Raw genomic sequence first — 19,070 nt, 5'->3', positions numbered from 1 at the left:
GGGGGGGGGCGCTTCCCGCTCGAGACGGGGACCCTGGGGCCCGGCCGGGACCCGCCGCCGCCTCTCACCTCCCGCGCCCGGGCGCCGGGGCCTCGCGCAGCCAAGGCGCTTCCGTGTCGGGGGGGGGGGGCACCATAGAGTCCGGGGAGGAGCGGGACAGAGCGGCGGCCGCTCTCTCCCCGCACAGCGCCCCCTCTCGGGCCGGGCGCAGAGCCCGCGGGGCAGAACCGAACAGTCCAATCGGGATGAGGGGGAGGGACGTTGCGAACGCGGCTGTCCTATGAGAGGCGGGAGGGAGGACAGGGCACAGGGCAAGCTGACCCCGCCTCTTGCGGGGGGACTTGCTGTGTATCATAGCCCCTCCACTGCTGCTCCTGAGGGGGAGTCCCCACCAGGCCTCCTGGGTGGGAATGGGGTGGGGCTGGGTGTGAGCATCCGTCCGCTGCTGCCTTGTGCTCCAGGGCCATGGCCCTCCCCAGCAGCAAGGCGCCACCCGAGTCTGAGGCACCCCATGGGTGGGATTCCTGCACCTGGGTGGCGGGTGCACATGCTGCCCAGGCCTGGTGGGTGTCTGGCTGCGAAGGGACGGGGGCCCATGCCACTGGCTCAGCCACATGGGGACTCCTTCAGGTGGCCAGTCTGCTGAGGTTTATGGAACAAAATGTGCAAACCCCAGCATGGACACACAGCGAGAGGCCCTGCAAACAGAGTCATTCCTGGTTTGCAGGGACACATGAGCAGCCCAAGCACACTCAAACCCAGGCCAGGGAGCCAGGGGCTGGGTGAGGAGCTGACCATCACTGCAATGTTTTCCCCAGGGTTTTTAGACGAGTGGGGAGAGCACGGGGCACCCATGGAAAATGATGTATGAGGATGGGATGGGGTCTGAGGAGTGAATCTTTCTCAGTGTCTGTGTTCACTATAGTCCTTTTCTCTATCCTTTATCTCTATTTCTTTCCTGTCTCCACTTCTCTTCAGGGTCAGGGGTTGTGCCTAGTGGGACTCGTGCAGTTGCATTAATAACGTAGAAGAGGAGGGTAAGCAGCTTGTTAATTGAATCCCCACAGGGGCCAGGAACAGAGCCAAGACACCTTTCTCTCAGTCTGAGCAACCCGTCTGCTGGGATGGGATTTTAACCTGGAGCACTGCAATGTGTTGGCTCCTGGAGCTGCCCCTTTTCCTTACAGATGAGGGAAATGATGGGCTGCATTTGGCCAATGTCCTGCTTTGAATCCAGAATTGACAGCTAGCGGACAGAGACTGTAGAGGTCTCTGGGGTGAGTGGGGAATGCACAGACAGAAAACAAGACCAACACCTGTGTGTATAAATATTGGCTAAATAGATTTATTTTCATACAAAGAATTCACAGATCTCCCTGCAGTGACACCAGCAGGACGCCTGATCCCCCATCGATACACCTTATCCTCCTGCATGAGACCTACAATAACATCCTGACCCGATGCCTGCCTGAAGCTGCTGCAAAGACCAGTCTTCCAGCTGCTGGTTCCCTTGTGCTTCTTTTATTAGCCACTCTTGGAAACGTCAGTACCTGCCCCGGTGCCAGCGTCTCCTAGCACTTTCCAGGGGCTGACGTACAACTGTGCACCTCCTATATAACAGGGGAGGGAAACCAGAATCCGGCTTCCCCCCTTCTCATCCACATGGGTCCAAAACAAATATTGAGTCAGATTCAGCCATGGTTAGGTGGGCACAACTCCACTGGCTTCAATGCTTACACCCAGGCTGCATCTGGCCCACTGAGGCACCTCAGGCATTTTCCTGGCATCCCCCCCTTATTATGTTACATTCGCAACAATCCCAGAGCTGGGTGGACCTGAGATGCTGATTTTTGGAGCTGAGAGGTTGGACAACCCCTCACAACACAGGCATGAATCCAAAGTGGTTTCCTGCTCTCCTCCTTTTATTTATCCCACTGGGGCTCTGGAAGGCTGAGCTCTGTCTGGGATTCCTCGGAAGGGGTTTCACTTGCCCCTTCACTGCTCTCAGATCAGAGGTACTGTTTTTAAAAAGAAGGGATTTATGTAGGAGCGATGAAATGGCAGGGATCTGCAGCAGCTGGGAGGGCAGGGGAATCTCCGCCAGGCGTTTGGTTTCTTCCCAGCTCCCTTCTGTAGCAGTATGGCAAAGTGGATTGCACCACCAGCGGGAGGGACTCAGGAGACTGGTGTCTATGGTCAGCTCTGCCACTGACCTGCTGGGTGATCTTGGGTAAGTCACTTCACCACTTTGTGCCTCAGTGTCCCCTCCCACCTTTTGCCTGCTGTGTCTCTTTAATAAGTTCTTAGGGGTAGGGACTGCCTGTAACTATGTGTTTGTGCAGCACCTAGCACAATGCAGCCCTGATATCAGCTATTGTCATACAAATAAAATAACAATAATAATAATATAGCACATTTCATCCTGAAGGATCCCAAAGTGCTCTATAGAGTGATCCCTGAAATGCAGCCAGCTCTGGGGTGGGATGTGGCAGCTGTTTAACAGCACACAGCAACACCACACAACAGTGTTTAAAGAAGGGCGAGCAAGGATAAACTCTCTGACTGTAACTGCGCTGGGCATGCTAGATTGGCAGAATGTAGTTACCTGAGCTGGAGTTTCGTGCCTACCCTCCTCCTGCCATTGTTCACCCCCATCTCCTACTTTCTTCCATCCTGCGCCACATGCTTGGAACAACCTCCCCACGATCATAGGCCGAGCTCCCTTTGCCTCCACGTTCCCCAGATGTGGCCTGCAAGCTCCAGTGACTGGGTCCTGTTTATGGTCTGTCACCTGAGTTTAGATTGTCAGTCCTGTGAGGAAGGGGGTTGGTGTCAGGTCAACCCTCCTCTTCCGCCCTCTATTTACGGCCCCACAAATGGGATTCGTAATAACAACACCAAAGGAACATGCCCAGGGCACTTACTAACTGCGGGTGGTCAGGGCCTTGGTTTTACATCTGCGCTAAAAGGCGACTGTCCCCCGCCCCTGCAGCGTGCAGGTGGAGCTCTGCCCAGGCCTGACCCCACTTCTTCATTCTGTGAGGTCTCTAAGGGGACAGTGCATCATTTCCACATGCCCTGATACCGAGGCTAGTCACAGACCTCTCCCCGTAGTTTATACACACATTGAAAAAAGAAATCTCAGCTATTTCTCGAGATCCCAGCACAGTTCCTGGGTCTAAATCTTCCCTGTGCCGCTAAATGGCCTGGAGACCTCAGCACTGGCTCAGCGAGCGTCTCATCCATACTGGCTGGAGATCCCAGCTGTTAGTATGTGACACCCGAAGGGCGGGACAGCCTGTGTTCCTGCTCTGGGCAGGGGCTCAGAAGTGGGTCTGAGTGAGCCGGGCTCCTGTCTGTGGCGCCGGCTGATAGTCCTTTCTCAGGTCAAAGGTGCAGGGTGGCAGCACAATCGGTCGGACGCCTGGGTCTGAAGCCAGTCGCTTGTTGCATGCCCCTTTCCCTTCTCTGTGCCTCGGTTTCTTGGTTGGTCCAGTGGGGCGAACGATCCTGACTCGCCTCCCTGCCGGGGGCTGTGGAGCTGTCCGGCACTGGGGCGATGGAGAGCCCTAGCTACGTGCAGAGTGCAGCTGGTTCTCAGTCCACCGATTCCTCATCCCGGTTCCCTGCATCCTTCGAGCTAACGAGGTGATGGGCAGCGTGTAACGCACAGGTGAAAAGCCCTTTCAGTGGCAATGCCAAGAACACCCCGACCTCAGCGGCACAAGGCAAGGCAGAGCCAGGAGCTCCACTCGCCAGCCTGGGGCCGGGCAGCTGCCCAGGCTCTGATCTGCTCCAGGAGGAGGGAATGATTCTCTCTGAGCACTACGAACTCCAGCAAGGGGGAATGGGCATGTGCCTGTCTTACTGGTGCAGGGCTGGGAAGCCCCCCACAGCTGTGTGGCTCCCGCTCTTGGCCATTCAACCTGAGGCTCCCAGTGATGCACTGAGGCCTCTGCCCCCCAGCATGTCCGGTTGACTGGTAGTAGCCTTTGGCTGCCCCTTGGAAATGTCTGCAGGGCAATTCAGAGCCGTTTCGCTCATTGCAGAGCAGAAGCCTTGGGGGCACAGCAGCTCCCCAGGGCCTGCAGGCACAGGGGGAGCTGCAACACATCAGCAAGTGTCACCCCAACTCTAAAGGGCCGCAGAGCAAGGGATCAAGCCCCAGCCTCCCAATAAATAAATAAATAGGGGGCAGGGTTTCCTCTAACCCTTGTGAGGGGCGACAGCCAGGCAGAGCACACACCTCCTGCTATCCAACCCAAGGGGCTCCACACACCACTCTGCCGATGTCCCTCCATTATAACCTGCAGCCCCCCGGGCCATGTACAGCTCGGCCGATGCCCCTCAATCCTGCTCTGCAGTCACCCCTGCTCCCCTTGGCCCTCCCAGGGCCCCTGGGCGTGCAGTGGTTTTGTACTGCAGAGAAATGTCATCTAGGGACCCCACGCAAACACACACAGACTGGTGACCTACGGAAGGATTTGAACCTACAGCTCTTGAGATGTCCCTCTCCCCTCCCCCCCTTCGGAAGTCTCATGGTGGTGAAATTTTTTTTTTTAAACAGATGTTGAAGCAGATCAGACTGACTGGGGATAAGGGAGCTGATGGGAACCCCTGCCCCGGGTAGCTGCTCGAATCCTCTTGAGAGGCATTGCGTGTCCTGGCACGTAACCCCTTTTCCATCTCCTTGAAAAGCTTGGTTATGACAACAGGAAAGGTGCTACCACAGCTCTGCGCTCCCATCTTCAGAACCACCTCTAGTGCTCTCCAGGTCCTGCAAGTGCTGCAGTTCTAGCAGCCAATGTCTCTTCCCCCAGAGCAGCTGACTGATGCAGGGTTATAGCAACCAGCCAGCTGGAAAAGTGGACTGTTGGGGGGATGGCTGGTAGCAGCAGCCAGATCTCCTGCAGGCAAGAATTTCCAGGCTCCCCAGCAGAGGGCCCCAGCTGGGAGAGCCCCGCGGCTGGCTCAGTTGTGCTTGTTGGCCATCTGTCGATCTCTCTTCTTTTTCTCCATCAACCTGGAGGGGGAAAGAATGTGTAACATGGCTTTGGACAGTTAGCCATGGCCCCCTGGGAGCAGACAGCAGATGTCTGCAGGCTTCACAGCTGCTCCCTAAGGAATTGGAATTTGTCACTGCATGAGAGGACAGTTATGCTTGTCTTAGCAGAGGGAGGAGTGCATGTGTAATCACATTGCCCTCCAGTGGCTGGTCTACAGAGTGGATAAAGGACCTACTATTACTATCGCTAAGGGAGCGCTCCTTTAGCTGTGGGGGCAGCAGCCTGTGTTTTTGATGCTGAAGTAGTTGGGTTCTATCCCAGTGCCCCGGGGTGGGTGGGTGGATGGGGTTTATCTACATGAGGTCGGGACTCACTTCCTGTTGCGCACTTCGGTCAGCTCCATCAGCCGCTCCTTGGCCGCCCGCAGCTCATCCAGCCACTGCTGGTGGCGCAAGTCACAGTTGTTGCTGTGTTCAAAGCTCGAGACCCGGTTGGAGAGTTCGCTGGCTCGGTCACGCAGCTGCTGGATGGAGGAGTACAGGTTCTCCTCGTCTTCTTCCTGCAACAAGGAGACGCACAGAGAGAGGCATGTCGGGAGCTGAGAAACCGGCCTGCCCCACCTTGAGAAACACACTCGCGTGAGGCAAAGAGAGGCTGCGGCTCTGGGTAGCCCAGGAGCCAGGAGTCCACTAGCCCTCCGGAGCTAGACAGCTGGCTTCAGAATCATTTTCGATCACAAGTGGCATGAGTTTGCCAGCCTCAGCATAGTTTCTAATAGGGATCCACGTCCCAAACTGCCCCATCATTTAGTGACATGCAGACCCCTTCCCAGTCAATTAACCCAATGCTTTAATTAACCCTCACAGCCCACCCTGTGAGCCAGGACAGCATTTGAACGATTCTCCCTGTTTCACAGATGGGGGAACTGAGGCAGAGAGCGGAAGGGCCTTGTCCAAGGCCACACAGTAAGTGAGTGGCCAAGCAGCAAGCAGAACCCAGCTCCTCTAACCACTATGTGACACTCTCCCCTGGGGACCTTCCAGCTGCCCAGGACAGCTGAGCCCGACTGGCTGGCAGCAGTGAGGAATGCAGACGGCTCAGCTCCCAGGTGGGAGTGAAAGTGCCTCACACTGCTCCGCAGCGCCCTCTGCAGCTGGTGAGTGAGCAGTACCAAGCCACAAGGGGTATATCCAACTAGTGAAGTGTGAGTGCTCCTTAGTGCCTAGGCTGGCGGTTCTCAAATTGTGGGTCGCGACCCCATTTTAATGGGGTTGCCTGGGCTGGCTTAGATTTGAGAGGGCCTGGTGCCGAAGTCCGAGTCCCACTGCCCAGGGCAAAAGCCAAAGCCCGAGGGCTTCAGTCCTGGGTGGCGGGGCTCAGGTTACAGGCCCCATCCTAGGGCTGAAGCCCTTGGGCTTCGGCTTTCGTCCCACCCAGGGCAGTGAGGCTTGGTCTTTGGCTTCCCGCCGCCCACAGCAGGGGGGTTCAGCTGGGCTCAGGCTTCGGTCCCCCTCCTGGGGTCGTGTAGTAATTTTTGTTGTCAGAAGGGGGTCGTGGTGCAATGAAGTTTGAGAACCCCTGGCCTAGGCCCTCGATCAGGGCACCCCTCCGTTGTCCAGCTACAGGCCCTGTGGGCACCTCACCAGCAGCCATGTTCAGCTGGCACCCACCACACTCACATCGTGATAGCAGTGCAGCCTCTGAAGACTACAGATCCCAGCATGCAGAGTTCCTAGGGGACCTGAGTCAGAAGCTGCATTGCATGCTGGGACTTGTGGTCTCCATGGCCCACACCTTTGTAGGAAAGATGAGGCTTCCCTGCTGAATGCTATAGGCTGTCCCTGCCTTGGCTGTTTAAGCTTCGTCTTCAGTCAGCTGGCGTGGGCTGCTCAGATGCCCAGCAGTGCCCTGAGCTCTCAAGGCCTGTCAGCAGGGGAAGGGTCCCTATGGTGCAGACATCACTACCTTCAGTTCTCCTAGCCAGTCCCTTCCTTCTGGGCTGGCAGCTCTGCGGGGCAAGGCATTGGGCCCGGGGCAGGGGCGCGCTGGCTCTGCAGCGCTGTTCGGAGTCAGAGCTGGGGGCCGGGTGAGAAGGGAGTTTAGGGAGCTGGCTAAAGACCAAAGGAGGCGAGTGACTTAAAGGCACCAGCTGATGCTGGGGGCAGCCAGCTCCTGGTGGGGTGAGTCGCGTCACAGGCCGCTCACCTTGGCGTTGATGATTTCAATGTGGATGAGCAGGGAGGAGAGCTCCAGGTCCTCAGTGTAGCTGTTCTTCAGGGGCACTGACCGGTAGCCTGCAGGCAGCAGCGAGGTGATAACAACCCAGTCAGCATGGCTCCAACTCAGCTCACTGCCCTCCCAGCATGCCCGGGCCTCCATCTCAGCTCCCGCGCCGCCCGTCCAACGCGCCCGGGCCTCCCTCTCAGCTCCCGCGCCGCCCTCCCAGCGCGCCCGGGCCTCCCTCTCAACTCCCGCGCCGCCCGTCCAGCGCGCCCGGGCCTCCCTCTCAGCTCCCGCACCGCCCTCCCAGCGCGCCCGGGCCTCCCTCTCAGCTCCCGCGCCGCCCTCCCAGCGCGCCCGGGCCTCCCTCTCAGCTCTCGCGCCGCCCGTCCAGCGCGCCCGGGCCTCCCTCTCAGCTCCCGCGCCGCCCTCCCAGCATGCCCGGGCACAGATGCAAGCAGCCAGGACCGGCCTCCTGCTCATATGCACGCTCCCATGCGCACGCAGATGTTCTTGCACACTCCCCTGCAAACCCGGAAAGCTCACACATTGTCCTTCCTGCCATCTCACAGCAACAGAGTCATTTGGGAAGGGAGGGAGCTGGCAGGTTTGGGGCATCAGGGGGTTGCTGGTGAGGACAGAGTTGGGAGGGGCGGGCACTGCCAGCTGAACAGGGAGGTGCCTGCAGGGTCCTGGGGTGAGGAAATCCCCATGCAGAGCTGGCTCTGGGGACAGGCCTACCTTGGGAAGGGAGCGCGGAGAGGAGGGCCTGGCGGCAGGCAGCCTGTACCTGTTTTGAGGCCCTTGACGGGGAAGGTGGCCTGGGCCAGGAAGTTGGGGTCACTGAACATGTCCTCCTCGTACACCACGAAGCGCAGGAAGGCAAACTCAGGGTTGTTGATGTCGAAGACGAACTGCTTGAAAAGCCACACGGGGTTCAGGCCGTTATCAGCTGGGGGAAAAGGGGGGAGGTCAGCACACAAGAAACAGAAGCCTCCGAACGCCTCACGGCGGCAGAGAACAAAGGGGAGCGCCCACTGTCTGGCAAGGCAGAGGAGCTGGCCGGTGCAGGTGTGTGCGTGAAGGACACATACCACTGGCCCTTGCTGGAGACAGGCTCTGTGGTGTGTCTGTAGGGACCCGTCACCGCCCCCTTGTGGCAGATGTCAGACCCACACAGGGGTACACTAGTTCGGATGGACACATCACCGCTGCCTGCTGGAGTGCATGGGACTCGCTCAAGAGCGAATCGGTTCCATTACTGACCGCTCCCGGGGAGAACGATGTTACTGACAGATCCCCTGTTCTAGGGTCCCGCTGTCCCTGTAGATCCACCCTCTCCCACGGGGAGCAGTTTTAGGGCAGATGCACTGAGAGACTATGGGCTGACACGGCTCCTTTTACAGACGCCCTCTCCAGCCTTGAGGGTTCACAGCCCCTTATTAGGGCAATTGCTATGTCACACTGCTGGGGTCCGCACAGCCGCTCCAGAGGGGCCATTCATGGGGGAGCTGCCCCTTGCCACCCCAACACACAGGCCTCCAATACCCTGAGAGCTGCAGGGCAAGAGTTCTGGTCCTGCTGCCTCCAGCACTGAGGCTGACAAGCTGGGGTCTGTGTACGGCATGCAGGAGGCTCAGGGCATTCTGTGGCAGAGCAAAGCCAGGCCCCTTGTATTCATGCTGCAATTAACGAACAGTCCAACCATGCAGGGAACCAGCTGAATGTCTGCCCAGGCCAGGTGGGGGATGAGCCTGTTAGGAGCATTCTGTTCGGCTACAGGAGAGGGCCCAGTTCTGTTCTCTGCAATGCCTGTTCCCCTCCAGCTCCTCACCTACGACGTCCGTCTTGTTCTTGCTGCTGTCAAACTCCGAGCCGCAGACCTCCACCTCCACGAAGGGGCACACGATGCTCCTGCCGTTCTTGGGGAGATGCCGGGCGCCTAGGATCTGGGGCGAGGAAGCGGAGATGCCGGGAAGAGACGAGCAGACTGCAATGTTAGAACTGCTGCAGAATCCCAGCCAAGGGGGCCGGAACTGGGGGGGCCAGAGGGCCATGGCCCCATCACATTTTACCGGCCATAAGGGTGAGAGACAGAGCGGGGATAGGGGGATGGAGAGAAGTAAATGGGAGACAGGGTCTTGAGGGGGAAGAGACGGTAGTGGGGCGGGGCCTCGTGGCATGGGGGGCGGGGTCACAGTTTGGGCACCAGTGCCGCCCTCCACACTTTTAGGAAGCTTCCACCACTCCTGATCCTAGCTCCTAGTCGCCTCATTTCTGACTCAATCTCTGTGCTGGGTTTCTGTAATGTCCATCTTTAGGATCTGATCCTCCTCTCTAGGGATCCCCCATTCTGTCCTCAGGGGCAGCGCAGTTATGACATTGTGTGTCCTAAATCATAATGCACTGGCAGGGGGCAGGCAGCACACTCCCAGGGGATGGGAGCAGCACACACCTGCTCCGGCCTCAGGGGTTTTTCCAGTGTCCCCGCACCACGCACTATTCTATTCTAGAGAGGTTTTTATACCGTGCTCATCACAGTGGTGTCTAAGCACCTGCCTGTACTGCCACGTGATCCCGCATCTGTCACATCCCAGGCCCAGGGCTTGCTGCTTATCCCCGATTGTCATTCTTGGCAGCAGAAACACTCAGTCATGGAGCTGGGGGGCTTGACAAGATTCCCGGCCTAGTCCCAGACGCTGCTCACCCTGCCCACTAGCATCCTGAATTCACCATCTTACTGACTCATCATAAAAAATGGCTCGCCCCACACAAGCAGGGAAGTAGAGTCTGTGTGTGTGTGCATGTGTGTGTGTATGGGGCCCACACAAGCAAGGAAGTAGAGTCTGTATATGTGTGTAGGGGGAAGGAGGGTCACACAAGCAGGGAAGTAGAGTCTGTATATATATGGGGGGGGCATTGCCCTCTACAGGATGGAACCAGAACTGCTCAGCTGTGTGTCATAGGCTGTATACTGCTAACACGCAACAGAGATTCTCTTTGTGCTCAAGCACAGGGCCTTCCCGTGTTTCTGGAGCAGGCTCTGAGTTCCCTGCCTGTGAAGTTGGGAGGGGTCACTGCACAGTGAAATATGCCTCTCTGTCATTATCGCCTGTGTCGACACTGCCCTCTGTTACCCCCATGCGGCCACACTGGCTGCAGTGGGGTTCTATGGGTGTGATGGAGACGAGGATTTGGCCGACGGTATTAATATATGAAAGAGACAGACATTAAGTGATTGATGGGCCTGAGGCGACAGGTCCCAGGACTTGGGTCTCTTGGTCCCTCCCCCGAGTCCTAGGCTGGTCTCTCACTTGCCTGGAGCTGCACAGTGATGGGTTCCACAATCTTCAGGCTGCTCTTGTCAAAGGGGTCAAACAAGTCGTCCCTCATGATGTCTGGCTGCAGGACGTAACCGCTGCGGCCTCCCAGCATGAACAGGGCCTGGTTCAACTGCATTGGTTTATCTGGAAGAAGCCCAAAGGCAGCAACCAATCAGCATACGGTGAGAGACAACGGAACATTCAAAGGGGCAAAAACCAATCAGCATACGGCGAGAGACAACGGAACGTTCAAAGGGGCAAAAACCAATCAGCATGCGGAGAGAGACACTGAAACATTCAAAGGGACAAAAACATAGAATCATAGAATATCAGGGTTGGAAGGGACCTCAGGAGATCATCTAGTCCAACCCCCTGCTCAAAGCAGGACCAATCCCCATCTAAATCATCCAACAGATTTTTGCCCCATATCCCTAAATGCCCCCCTCAAAAACCAATCAGCACGTGGAGAATGGGACAGAGGAATAATCCAAGTGGCAATGACCAATGAGCTGGGGGAGAAGCCGTGTGGAGCCAGAGGCAGCGCAGAGGCACGAGGTTTCTGTGCGGTGTGGAGGCATGTAGGGCATGGTGCAGAAGGCCCTGCCCCCGGCAGCGCTGTTGGTTGGGGGCGCTAAACCCCCCACTTCTGTCACACAGAGGCAAACCTGTGCCTTGTGCCCTGATGGGAGACAGTGCTGGGATCTCCACAAATGGCGCCTTGCAGTGCGTTCTGAGCCTTGCGTGGGAACAGCCTATACAGTGGACGGAACCACCTGGGGTTGCTGGCAATTGGGTCAGGCTGGCTCTTGGTCACATGACTGCAGGGTCTTCCTTAAGGAAGCCATTCAGCTGTGGGATTGTCTCCTCAGGGAAGAGAGGGGAGCCCCATTGCTCAGGACATTCAAAGCTAGCTGGGCAAAGCACCTCACGCTATGTGAAAAGGAGTGGATCTGTGTCTGAACTGCCCCGTGCCCGCTGGTACAGGGTTGGAGAGTTACCGGGGGTCTGGAAGTTGAGGGCCACCAGCTGGCTGCCGCAGATCCACATGGGCAGCGGGTCGTAGTTGGAGGAGTCCAGGCGCTGGCCCTTGGGGTAGACGCGGCTGAGCTGGCGTCGGTTGTACTGCAGGAACTTCTTGCCCTTGCTGCGGTTGGCGTACTTCTCGGCCTTGGTCTCAGGGAAGGAGGACATGTCCCGATAGCAAGCCTTGTCTGTGCCGATCTCTGCAAGGACAATGGGCCAGGTCAGCGGGGGGCCACCGGATGCCCTCGCTAGGGAGGTAGCAGGGTGCTCTGGAGCCTGGCACATCAGTGATGCCCACTGAGGACAGTTGTTCCCTAGGCTGGCAGTGCCCACCGTGAGCTTTCCTCTGCCTGAGCTTAGGGGACAGTCTCCACATGGGGCCCACTGCCCACTACCACTGCACTTGCTATGGAGCTCGGCTGCTCTGAATCCTGGCGTGGAGAGGGGTGGCTGGCTGGAGAGGCGGGGGCTAGGGCTGGGCAGTTCTGTTGGGGACCAGAGCTGGCCGGGACGGCCGTGGCCTCAGGCAGGGCCTGGAGGGAGCAGCTGTTTGGATGGGTGGGAAGGATCTTCCCAGGGCCTGTTTGGTTCCCATCCACACTGGCAACACCCCTCGGAGGGCTCAGTCAGTGACGCAGCAGCAGCTGGGGCCTTACTCTCTTCATCGAATGGCACCGGGCGGCAGTAAACGACCAGCTCGGAGAGCTCCAGGGCGATCTTCTTCCTCCGCTCCATGATCTTCCCCTCTTGCATCTGCACAAGGAAAGGCAGGTGCTCAGGTCACTGCCCAGAACTCAGAGAGGCCACAAAAACATGAACCACCGACACGCCCCGCACAAACGGACTGGCAGAGCCTGTCTGTGAGGGCTGGGCACCACGTCCTCACCTGCAGCAGGGATGTTTCAGGGGAACCACTGAGTCCTGCAATGCAGCCCACGCTCACGCTCCCCTTCCAGACAGAGGTGCATCCTCTGGAGACTACAGGTCCCAGCATTCTGTGCTCCATAATGAACCACGCAACCTTCCACTGAGATGGCTTTGGAGGAATGCATGCTGGGAACTGTAGTTTTCAAGGGCTGCACCTCCACATTCGGGATGATGGTGGCTACAACCTGCTTCATTTAATGGATCCCTTCAATTGCCAGTGGATCCCCGAATGGGCAAAGTGTGGGCATTACCCCTTAGCTTTAGTGCTCACTGTATCTCGGACCCAAGAGTCAAGGTAAGCTAGAGCCTGAGGGAGTGGTGCTGCACCTCCCCCAGACAGGGAGTGGGGAACACTCTGCCTTCCTGGGTGCCATGGCACCCCCCAAAGTGAGCCCCAGCCCCCACCTTTGTGAGGCACATTGGTCTTGGCCTGGAGATTTGTTAGGGTCACTCTAATGGCGACAATGAACGCCACCGACACTCAAAGCACACGGCTCCTTTCACTCACCCTGGCATCTGCGTTCTGTGTGGCCTCTCGGATCTTGGCCACCCAGTCGTTGAGTTCCTCCTGTGTGTCTGCAGCCACGTCCAGCGACTGGGACGGGTGGGACATCTGCTGGGAATGGATGGTGAAGACAAATGGTTTGGAGCTCCTCCCGTCTTTGGAGATAACTATAAGGACATCAGAGGGGGCTTTACTTGGAGAGATTCCCAATGGACAGCTCTGTGGAGCGAAGGACCCCTCCAGGGTCTCCAACCTGCTCTCCAACCTGCTGCACTTGGGGGGTGGAGTGGGGATCGGCTCCTTCCTCTGACGCGCCATCACCGCTGGCAGAGCGTCAGAACCTAGCGTGAAACCTGGTCTTCTGTCGCCCTGTGCAGCCCTGCGCTACCCAGCGCACTTGGGCCAGCTCATTGAAGCAGGGTATGATTCCTGACTCACCTCCTAGAGGCGTCACTCACACCATTGGAAACTGGGGGAGGAAAGAGGGCGAAAGGCTCTTAGCCTGACCTCCCTCTTATTCACCCCAAGCCAGGAGGGACACGGGAGGCTCTGTATCTCACAGCCTGTCTCAGGAGGTCCTGAGTTCCCTCAATGTCCTCTGCCTTCCTAAAGCTCTGACAGTTCTCCTGAGAGGGCCACAGCTCTGAGGCGACTTGCTGGGATCTACCGCCTAGGAAAGGGATGGGAGCTGCCAGGGGAATGGGCTGGGCCTTCAGCTCAGGCCAGTTAAGCTGTAGTAAAGGCCATTTAGCAAATCTGCCTCTGGGGTGGATTCAGCTTCTCCGTACGGCTTGGGGTGCTCAGCACTGACTGTCGGCTTCACCTCTCCTTGTGAGTCCCCTTCCTTCTAAGTCCCCATTTCTAGGACAAACGGGGGCCACGAGATAGCAGCTCCCTTGCAGGCCTTGGGCAGGGCCACAGCGGGGAGAGCCTCAGCCAGTCACACGGGAGCACGGGCTGGCCGTGGGCTCGGAAGTCACCGCTGACCTTTGCGGAGATGCCTGCTACAAAACTCTGGAGAGACAGGGGCCTGCTCTTTGGGGCGCAGTAAAGGCATTGCTACCTCCCTTTGGATCACTTTACACGGTACTCCGCAGCCCCGCTCACGGGAAACCCCCCAGAACTCACTACACCGCGGGATCCAAGGTAGGAATCCAGCCAGGAGGGAATTTAATAATAATGATAATACCCAGCTCCTATAGAAAATTCTACCCATTGCTCTCCATGCACTTTACAAAGGAGGTGAGTATCCTCATTGTACAGATGGGGAAACTGAGGCACAGAGCAGGTGAACTGACTTGCCCAAGCCAGGTGCAGAGCCAGGAATAGAACCCAGCTCTCCAGAGTTCCAGTCTGGTGCTCTATCCACTAGACTGCACTGCCTCCAGATGGGCAGCTGAAGGAATCACCCAGCCAGGTGCTCCAGGCAGGAGTAGCCCCCATACGGAAGGTGAATACTCCAAACACTGCTCCTGTTAGAAGAGCCTTCTGTCTCCAGCAGTGTCTCATGGTTAAATACCCTCCCCCTCTCCCCCCGAAACGATACATTCCAGAACCTCTCACTCCGCTGGCGACAGTTACAGACACTCACCTACATGGCAGGACGGTACATCAATGAACCCTTTCAGGAAGTTCCCCAGGGGGCTGTTTTCTGCCGACTGGAAGAGAGGAAGGGATGGGGCAGAGGAAGGCCAGTTACCAAGAGAAATACAGACAGACAGACAGACCACTGCTTTCTGCTTTCAGGCCACAGTCTCGGCCTTTCTCCTGCGGTATTTGCAGTACCGAGCAGAGGGGCTGGAAAGCGGTAGTCAGGAGAGTTTCCAATCTAACCCTCTAGTCTGAGTTGCTCCGAAGAGTCAGCTTTCTGGACTGAGGTTTTCCAGGATGGATCTCTAGACCCTGCCTAAGTTTGAGCAAAATCATTGCAGCTGTTTTTGAGTAAAGCAAAGGTGGGGAAATCCACTTCTCCCATTTGTCAACCAGGTTTTAAACAGGGCTGTATCGGACGGGTGGTGAGAGACACCAAGGCGGGAGAGGAATCATTTGGGGGTTGCAGTTTGGAGTGGTGAGATGAACTTCAGAAGGAAAGAAGGCTGCTGGGATGGAGCACTGCATGCTGGGAGCTGTAGTTTTCTTGGACCCCTACTCGACACTAAAGGTGAGGGTGGTTAGAATTCTCAGCATCACTTGGGCTCCAAGGAAGTTGGCAACCTGGCCAGGTTTGGTGCCTGTGGCTTATTAGCAATGGAGCGGCCTGTTAGTGGTGTTCAGGACAGCTGAACGGGTCCCTCCGATTGTGGTGGAAGGTGGGGAAAGGAGCCAGCAAGGGGGCTAAACTCACAGCCTCGTCCTGCTCCTGTACCAGCGTGTTCATGATCTCCTCCACGTAGTTGGCTGGGAACCACAGCTGCTTCTTGCCCCCGTAGTCTCCCCGCCACCTAGAAGGGGTAACAGGAACAAGGCAAGCACACTGACTCAGGGGTACTAGGGATGTGGACACTGCACGCAATGTCAGGGGAACAGCTGGAACAGGGAAACAGAAAAGGCGCCATTAAAACATGTCTCAGCAACACGCACAGGGCATGCAATTCCTGTAACTGGAGCAGCCGCCGAAGCCGGGGTGATGTCTGCTGAGCTCCACTCTGCAGGAAGCCTGGGGCATAGACCAGGGCACAGAAACCGCTGGAGGGTTTGGTTGCCTGGTAACCGGCCAGTTGTCCCGTGGTTAGAGCAGGGATGTGGGAGTCAGGATTCCTGGGTTCCATTGCTGGTTCTGCTGGCGTGTCCTGGGCAAGTCACTTCCCCTGACTGCCTCACTTCTGCCATCTGCTATGACTTCTACCCAGGCTGTGAGTCTTAACGAGCGTTTAGGAGGGGGCAGAGAAGGGCAGAGATTTAACATGAGTGTGGGTTCTCAGGGCTGCCCTACACTACACAGGTAGGTCGGCTTAAGTACATCACTCCGGGCTGTGAAAAACATCACGCTCTGGGTGGTGTAATGAGGCCGACCTAAGCCCCAGCGCTGACACCAACTGGTGATGGAGGAATTCTTCTCCCGACCTAGCTACTGCCTCTCAGAGAGGGGGATTACTGACAGCAGGGGAAGAGCCCCTCCCATCGCTGGAGCAAGTGTCTGCACCGCAGCTGTGCTGCTGCATCCCTTCTAGTACAGACACACCCTCAGCCTCAGGCTGAATCAGCACGTGCCGGGTCACGGGTGCTGGGCCTGTGGAGCGGAAGCCCCAGGCCGGCCTCCCCTGGACCACCCTCCGCAGGGTGGCTCAGGGAACTGCTCAGCCCGGAGCGTTGCCCGTTAGCGTTTGTGCCAGCGGGGAGCGAAGGAGTCAGAGGAGCTCGTTCCCAGCGAGGGCCGCGTAGCTCCACCACAAGATGTTCGCAGCAGGCAGATGGCACGGCTGTCCCTGACTGGGCAGAGCACTGGGCATGTCAGGGATCAGGCGTCCCATCAGATGTCCGGACGGTAAGTAGGAAGAAGGACTCCACCTAGCTGGTAGAGAGCATCTGGGGCCGCTCGTGGCATGTGGGTTGCACGACTGGTGTCCTTTCAGCTCTGGTGAAAGAACCCCTCCTCGGGGCCCAGCCCCGCAGGACGCAGATGGCCCCCATGAGAAAAAGGGGGATCTCCCGACAGGCCCCCAGTGTCAGTAATTTGGGTGGTGAGCCGGCCAGGACTGAGCCAACAAGGAGACACCCAGCTGCTCACGAGCAGAGGAAAGTCCTTGTGAGAGGAGCGTCTCCCCAGAACAATCAGACAAAGCGACATCAGACACCTCGTGTTATCCTGCGCCGTGGCCTTTCTTCTTGACTCCACAATGCCCTGGCCCCACCGCGATCTGAGAAGGACGCCCTTTCTAGTCAGGGGACCCCTCCTCCCGGACAGCCAGGCAGTGTCAGGAGAGGAGTGGACCCCTGACCGGACGGGAGGGAGAACTCACCAGCCTCCATCCTGCTTGTCCACGTTGTGGATGATGGCCTGTTTGCAGAACGAGAGCTCGTCTTCCCGCTGGGCTTTGTAATCGTAGAGGGCCTTCACCGTACACTGGGGAGCAGAGCAGAGACACGCTAGCCTTAGCATTACGAGGCCAGCATTCCCGGGGAGGGAACGCTGCAGAAGAAAAACTGCAAAGGAATATAAAGTAGCTCCCCAGGCCTTGATCTCAGGTAACCGAGGACTCTCTCAATATATAGATCATGAGTGTCGATAAACTAGATGGGCGATAATGCAGCTGGAAGCAGCCATATTATCAACCCAGTCCCCTGTGTCCAGACAGAAGCATCAGTGCTGCTGGCGGAGACAGAGAACAGCAGATTTCCACAGCGCTTCTAGGGGCAAGTCAAAGGTTTTTCCACTGTCTCTCCAGACAGCTTTGGGGGAAGAGAGGGACAAAGCCTGAGCGTGGGCAGAGTGGGTGCCGGGAGTCTCTGCCGGCCACTCTGATGGCATGCCGGCCGTGGTACAGGTCAGCAGGCCATGCTCCTTGTTGGGATAATCATCAAGGGCCTGACTTGCCACAGTTCCCATTGGGACTGCGTAGGGAGTATGGGAGGCAGATTCAGGCCCTAAGGTGGCAACCGCTCTGGCTTACAGAGCTGCCAAGAGAGCAGGGGAGATTCCGAAACATCTCCAGGTCTTCTTACTTAGCTTCACTGCAGTCTCCTGGTCTAACGCACAGACTCTGTGTAACTGCCATCTACGGCAGCAGGAAAGTCCGATTTCCTTTTCAAGGTTGCCAAATGGTTTTGAATATAACCAGAACAGAGCTCCCTTTGGGCTAACGCGTCCCGTGTTTTGTCTTGGCCCAAGAGTTCACTTGCTGGGAGGGGAAATTTAAGGTGCAGTGGTGCCCTGAAAAGTGATTCGATAAGTGCCCCCGGGGGTCTCCATGTTTATTCTCTCACTGACACCAGATCCAGCCTGAGCTGCTGATAAATAAAGAGCTGTTTTTTCTAGCTACTAGTGCTGAAAATGCCGCCCGGGATCTGAGAGTCAGGCTGGGTCTTTCTGGTCCCTGCATCACCAACTAAAGATTCTGCCATCGGAGCTCAGCTACTGTAACAGTTCTGGAGTACTTGTGGCACCTTAGAGACTAACAAATTTATTAGAGCATTATTTATTATTAGTCTCTAAGGTGCCACAAGTACTCCTGTTCTTCTTTTTGAGGATACAGACTAACACGGCTGTTACTCTGAAACCTGTAACAGTTCTGCGAGTGAGCTCGAAGAGACTCCTGCTCTCGCGCTCCGAGCCGCGCCAGCTCTGCAGGGCTCGCCGACAGAGAAGGGATCCAACGTAACTCTTTCAAGTGAACGCTGAGTGTCAGACACTTGGGTCTACAGCCAGGGGTGGATGCCATGGGCACAGAATGACGGGATACGCGGGCTGCAGTTCCCAGGATGGCTGGGTGACTGCTGGGAGTCCCAGACACTTCTTGAACTGGCAGCAAGTCGGAACAAAGTATCACCCAGTTCCCAGGCAGCACGTGAATCCCCCTCCCCCTCCTCCCACCTTCCCTGTGCCACGCAGACGACTCTCCGGACTATGCTCTCTTACCCTGGCCATTGGCATCTTGTTGGCCTCCACGTAGAAGTGAGGGGTTCGCACTTCATACAGGGCTCCATAGTCCAGCTCCTGCAAAGGACAGGCAGCAGCGGTAACATGGGAGGCAAACCCACAGCTTCCCGCCTTCCCCCTCTGCTGGGGGGCAGCTTGTGGGGACAGAGGAAGGGACGTGTGTACATCCCCACTAGAAAAGAGGAGATTTGAATCGAGCGATCCTTAATGGAGCTAGACAGCGGGCTGGGAGCTCCTCCTGTCATGGGATAGGGGCATTCCCTTTTGTACCCTGAGGCTATGTCAGGCGACTGGGGTCAGTACAGAAAGATCTGTCTCTTCCCCGCTCTCCTGTGTGTCACCCCTTGATTACAACCTCCAAATGGCAGCGTGGCCCCTAGGATCAAGCCAGAGCATTGCATGCTGGGAGATGTAGTCTGCACTTGCTGCAACTCTGCATAAGGATTAGAGCACCGGCAATCTGATTAGCC

At 57.2% G+C, this 19,070-nt stretch overlaps 2 protein-coding genes across 3 annotated transcripts in view; both read right to left on the bottom strand.

The window, feature by feature from the left end:
- The window catches only part of LOC117871841 (ubiquitin carboxyl-terminal hydrolase CYLD-like), a 22,986-nt gene extending 22,816 nt beyond the window's left edge, over nt 1–170 (bottom strand). Inside the window, exon 1 of the mRNA XM_034759597.1 lies at nt 69–170. The gene's annotated coding sequence lies outside the window, so the exon portion shown is untranslated. The remainder of the gene's footprint in view (nt 1–68) is intronic.
- A 1,151-nt stretch (nt 171–1,321) lies between these two features.
- LOC117873861 (1-phosphatidylinositol 4,5-bisphosphate phosphodiesterase gamma-1-like) overlaps nt 1,322–19,070 on the bottom strand; it is a 79,699-nt gene continuing 61,950 nt past the window's right edge. For both annotated transcript variants that reach the window (XM_034763724.1, XM_034763725.1), the window contains 13 exons: nt 18,580–18,657; nt 16,964–17,067; nt 15,349–15,445; nt 14,596–14,662; nt 13,008–13,171; nt 12,229–12,325; nt 11,548–11,772; nt 10,545–10,693; nt 9,061–9,175; nt 8,017–8,178; nt 7,212–7,300; nt 5,381–5,565; nt 1,322–5,023 (listed from right to left, as the gene is read on the bottom strand). In XM_034763724.1, coding sequence (XP_034619615.1) covers nt 4,972–5,023; nt 5,381–5,565; nt 7,212–7,300; nt 8,017–8,178; nt 9,061–9,175; nt 10,545–10,693; nt 11,548–11,772; nt 12,229–12,325; nt 13,008–13,171; nt 14,596–14,662; nt 15,349–15,445; nt 16,964–17,067; nt 18,580–18,657 — 1,584 coding nt within the window. In that variant the 3' untranslated portion in view covers nt 1,322–4,971. The remainder of the gene's footprint in view (nt 5,024–5,380; nt 5,566–7,211; nt 7,301–8,016; nt 8,179–9,060; nt 9,176–10,544; nt 10,694–11,547; nt 11,773–12,228; nt 12,326–13,007; nt 13,172–14,595; nt 14,663–15,348; nt 15,446–16,963; nt 17,068–18,579; nt 18,658–19,070) is intronic.

The sequence above is a fragment of the Trachemys scripta genome, chromosome 2 (genome assembly GCF_013100865.1).
Source record: "Trachemys scripta elegans isolate TJP31775 chromosome 2, CAS_Tse_1.0, whole genome shotgun sequence".
NCBI classification, from domain to species: Eukaryota; Metazoa; Chordata; order Testudines; family Emydidae; genus Trachemys; species Trachemys scripta.
The sequence above is the reverse complement of the archived record's forward strand: the minus strand, read 5'-3'. Positions and strand labels throughout refer to the sequence as shown.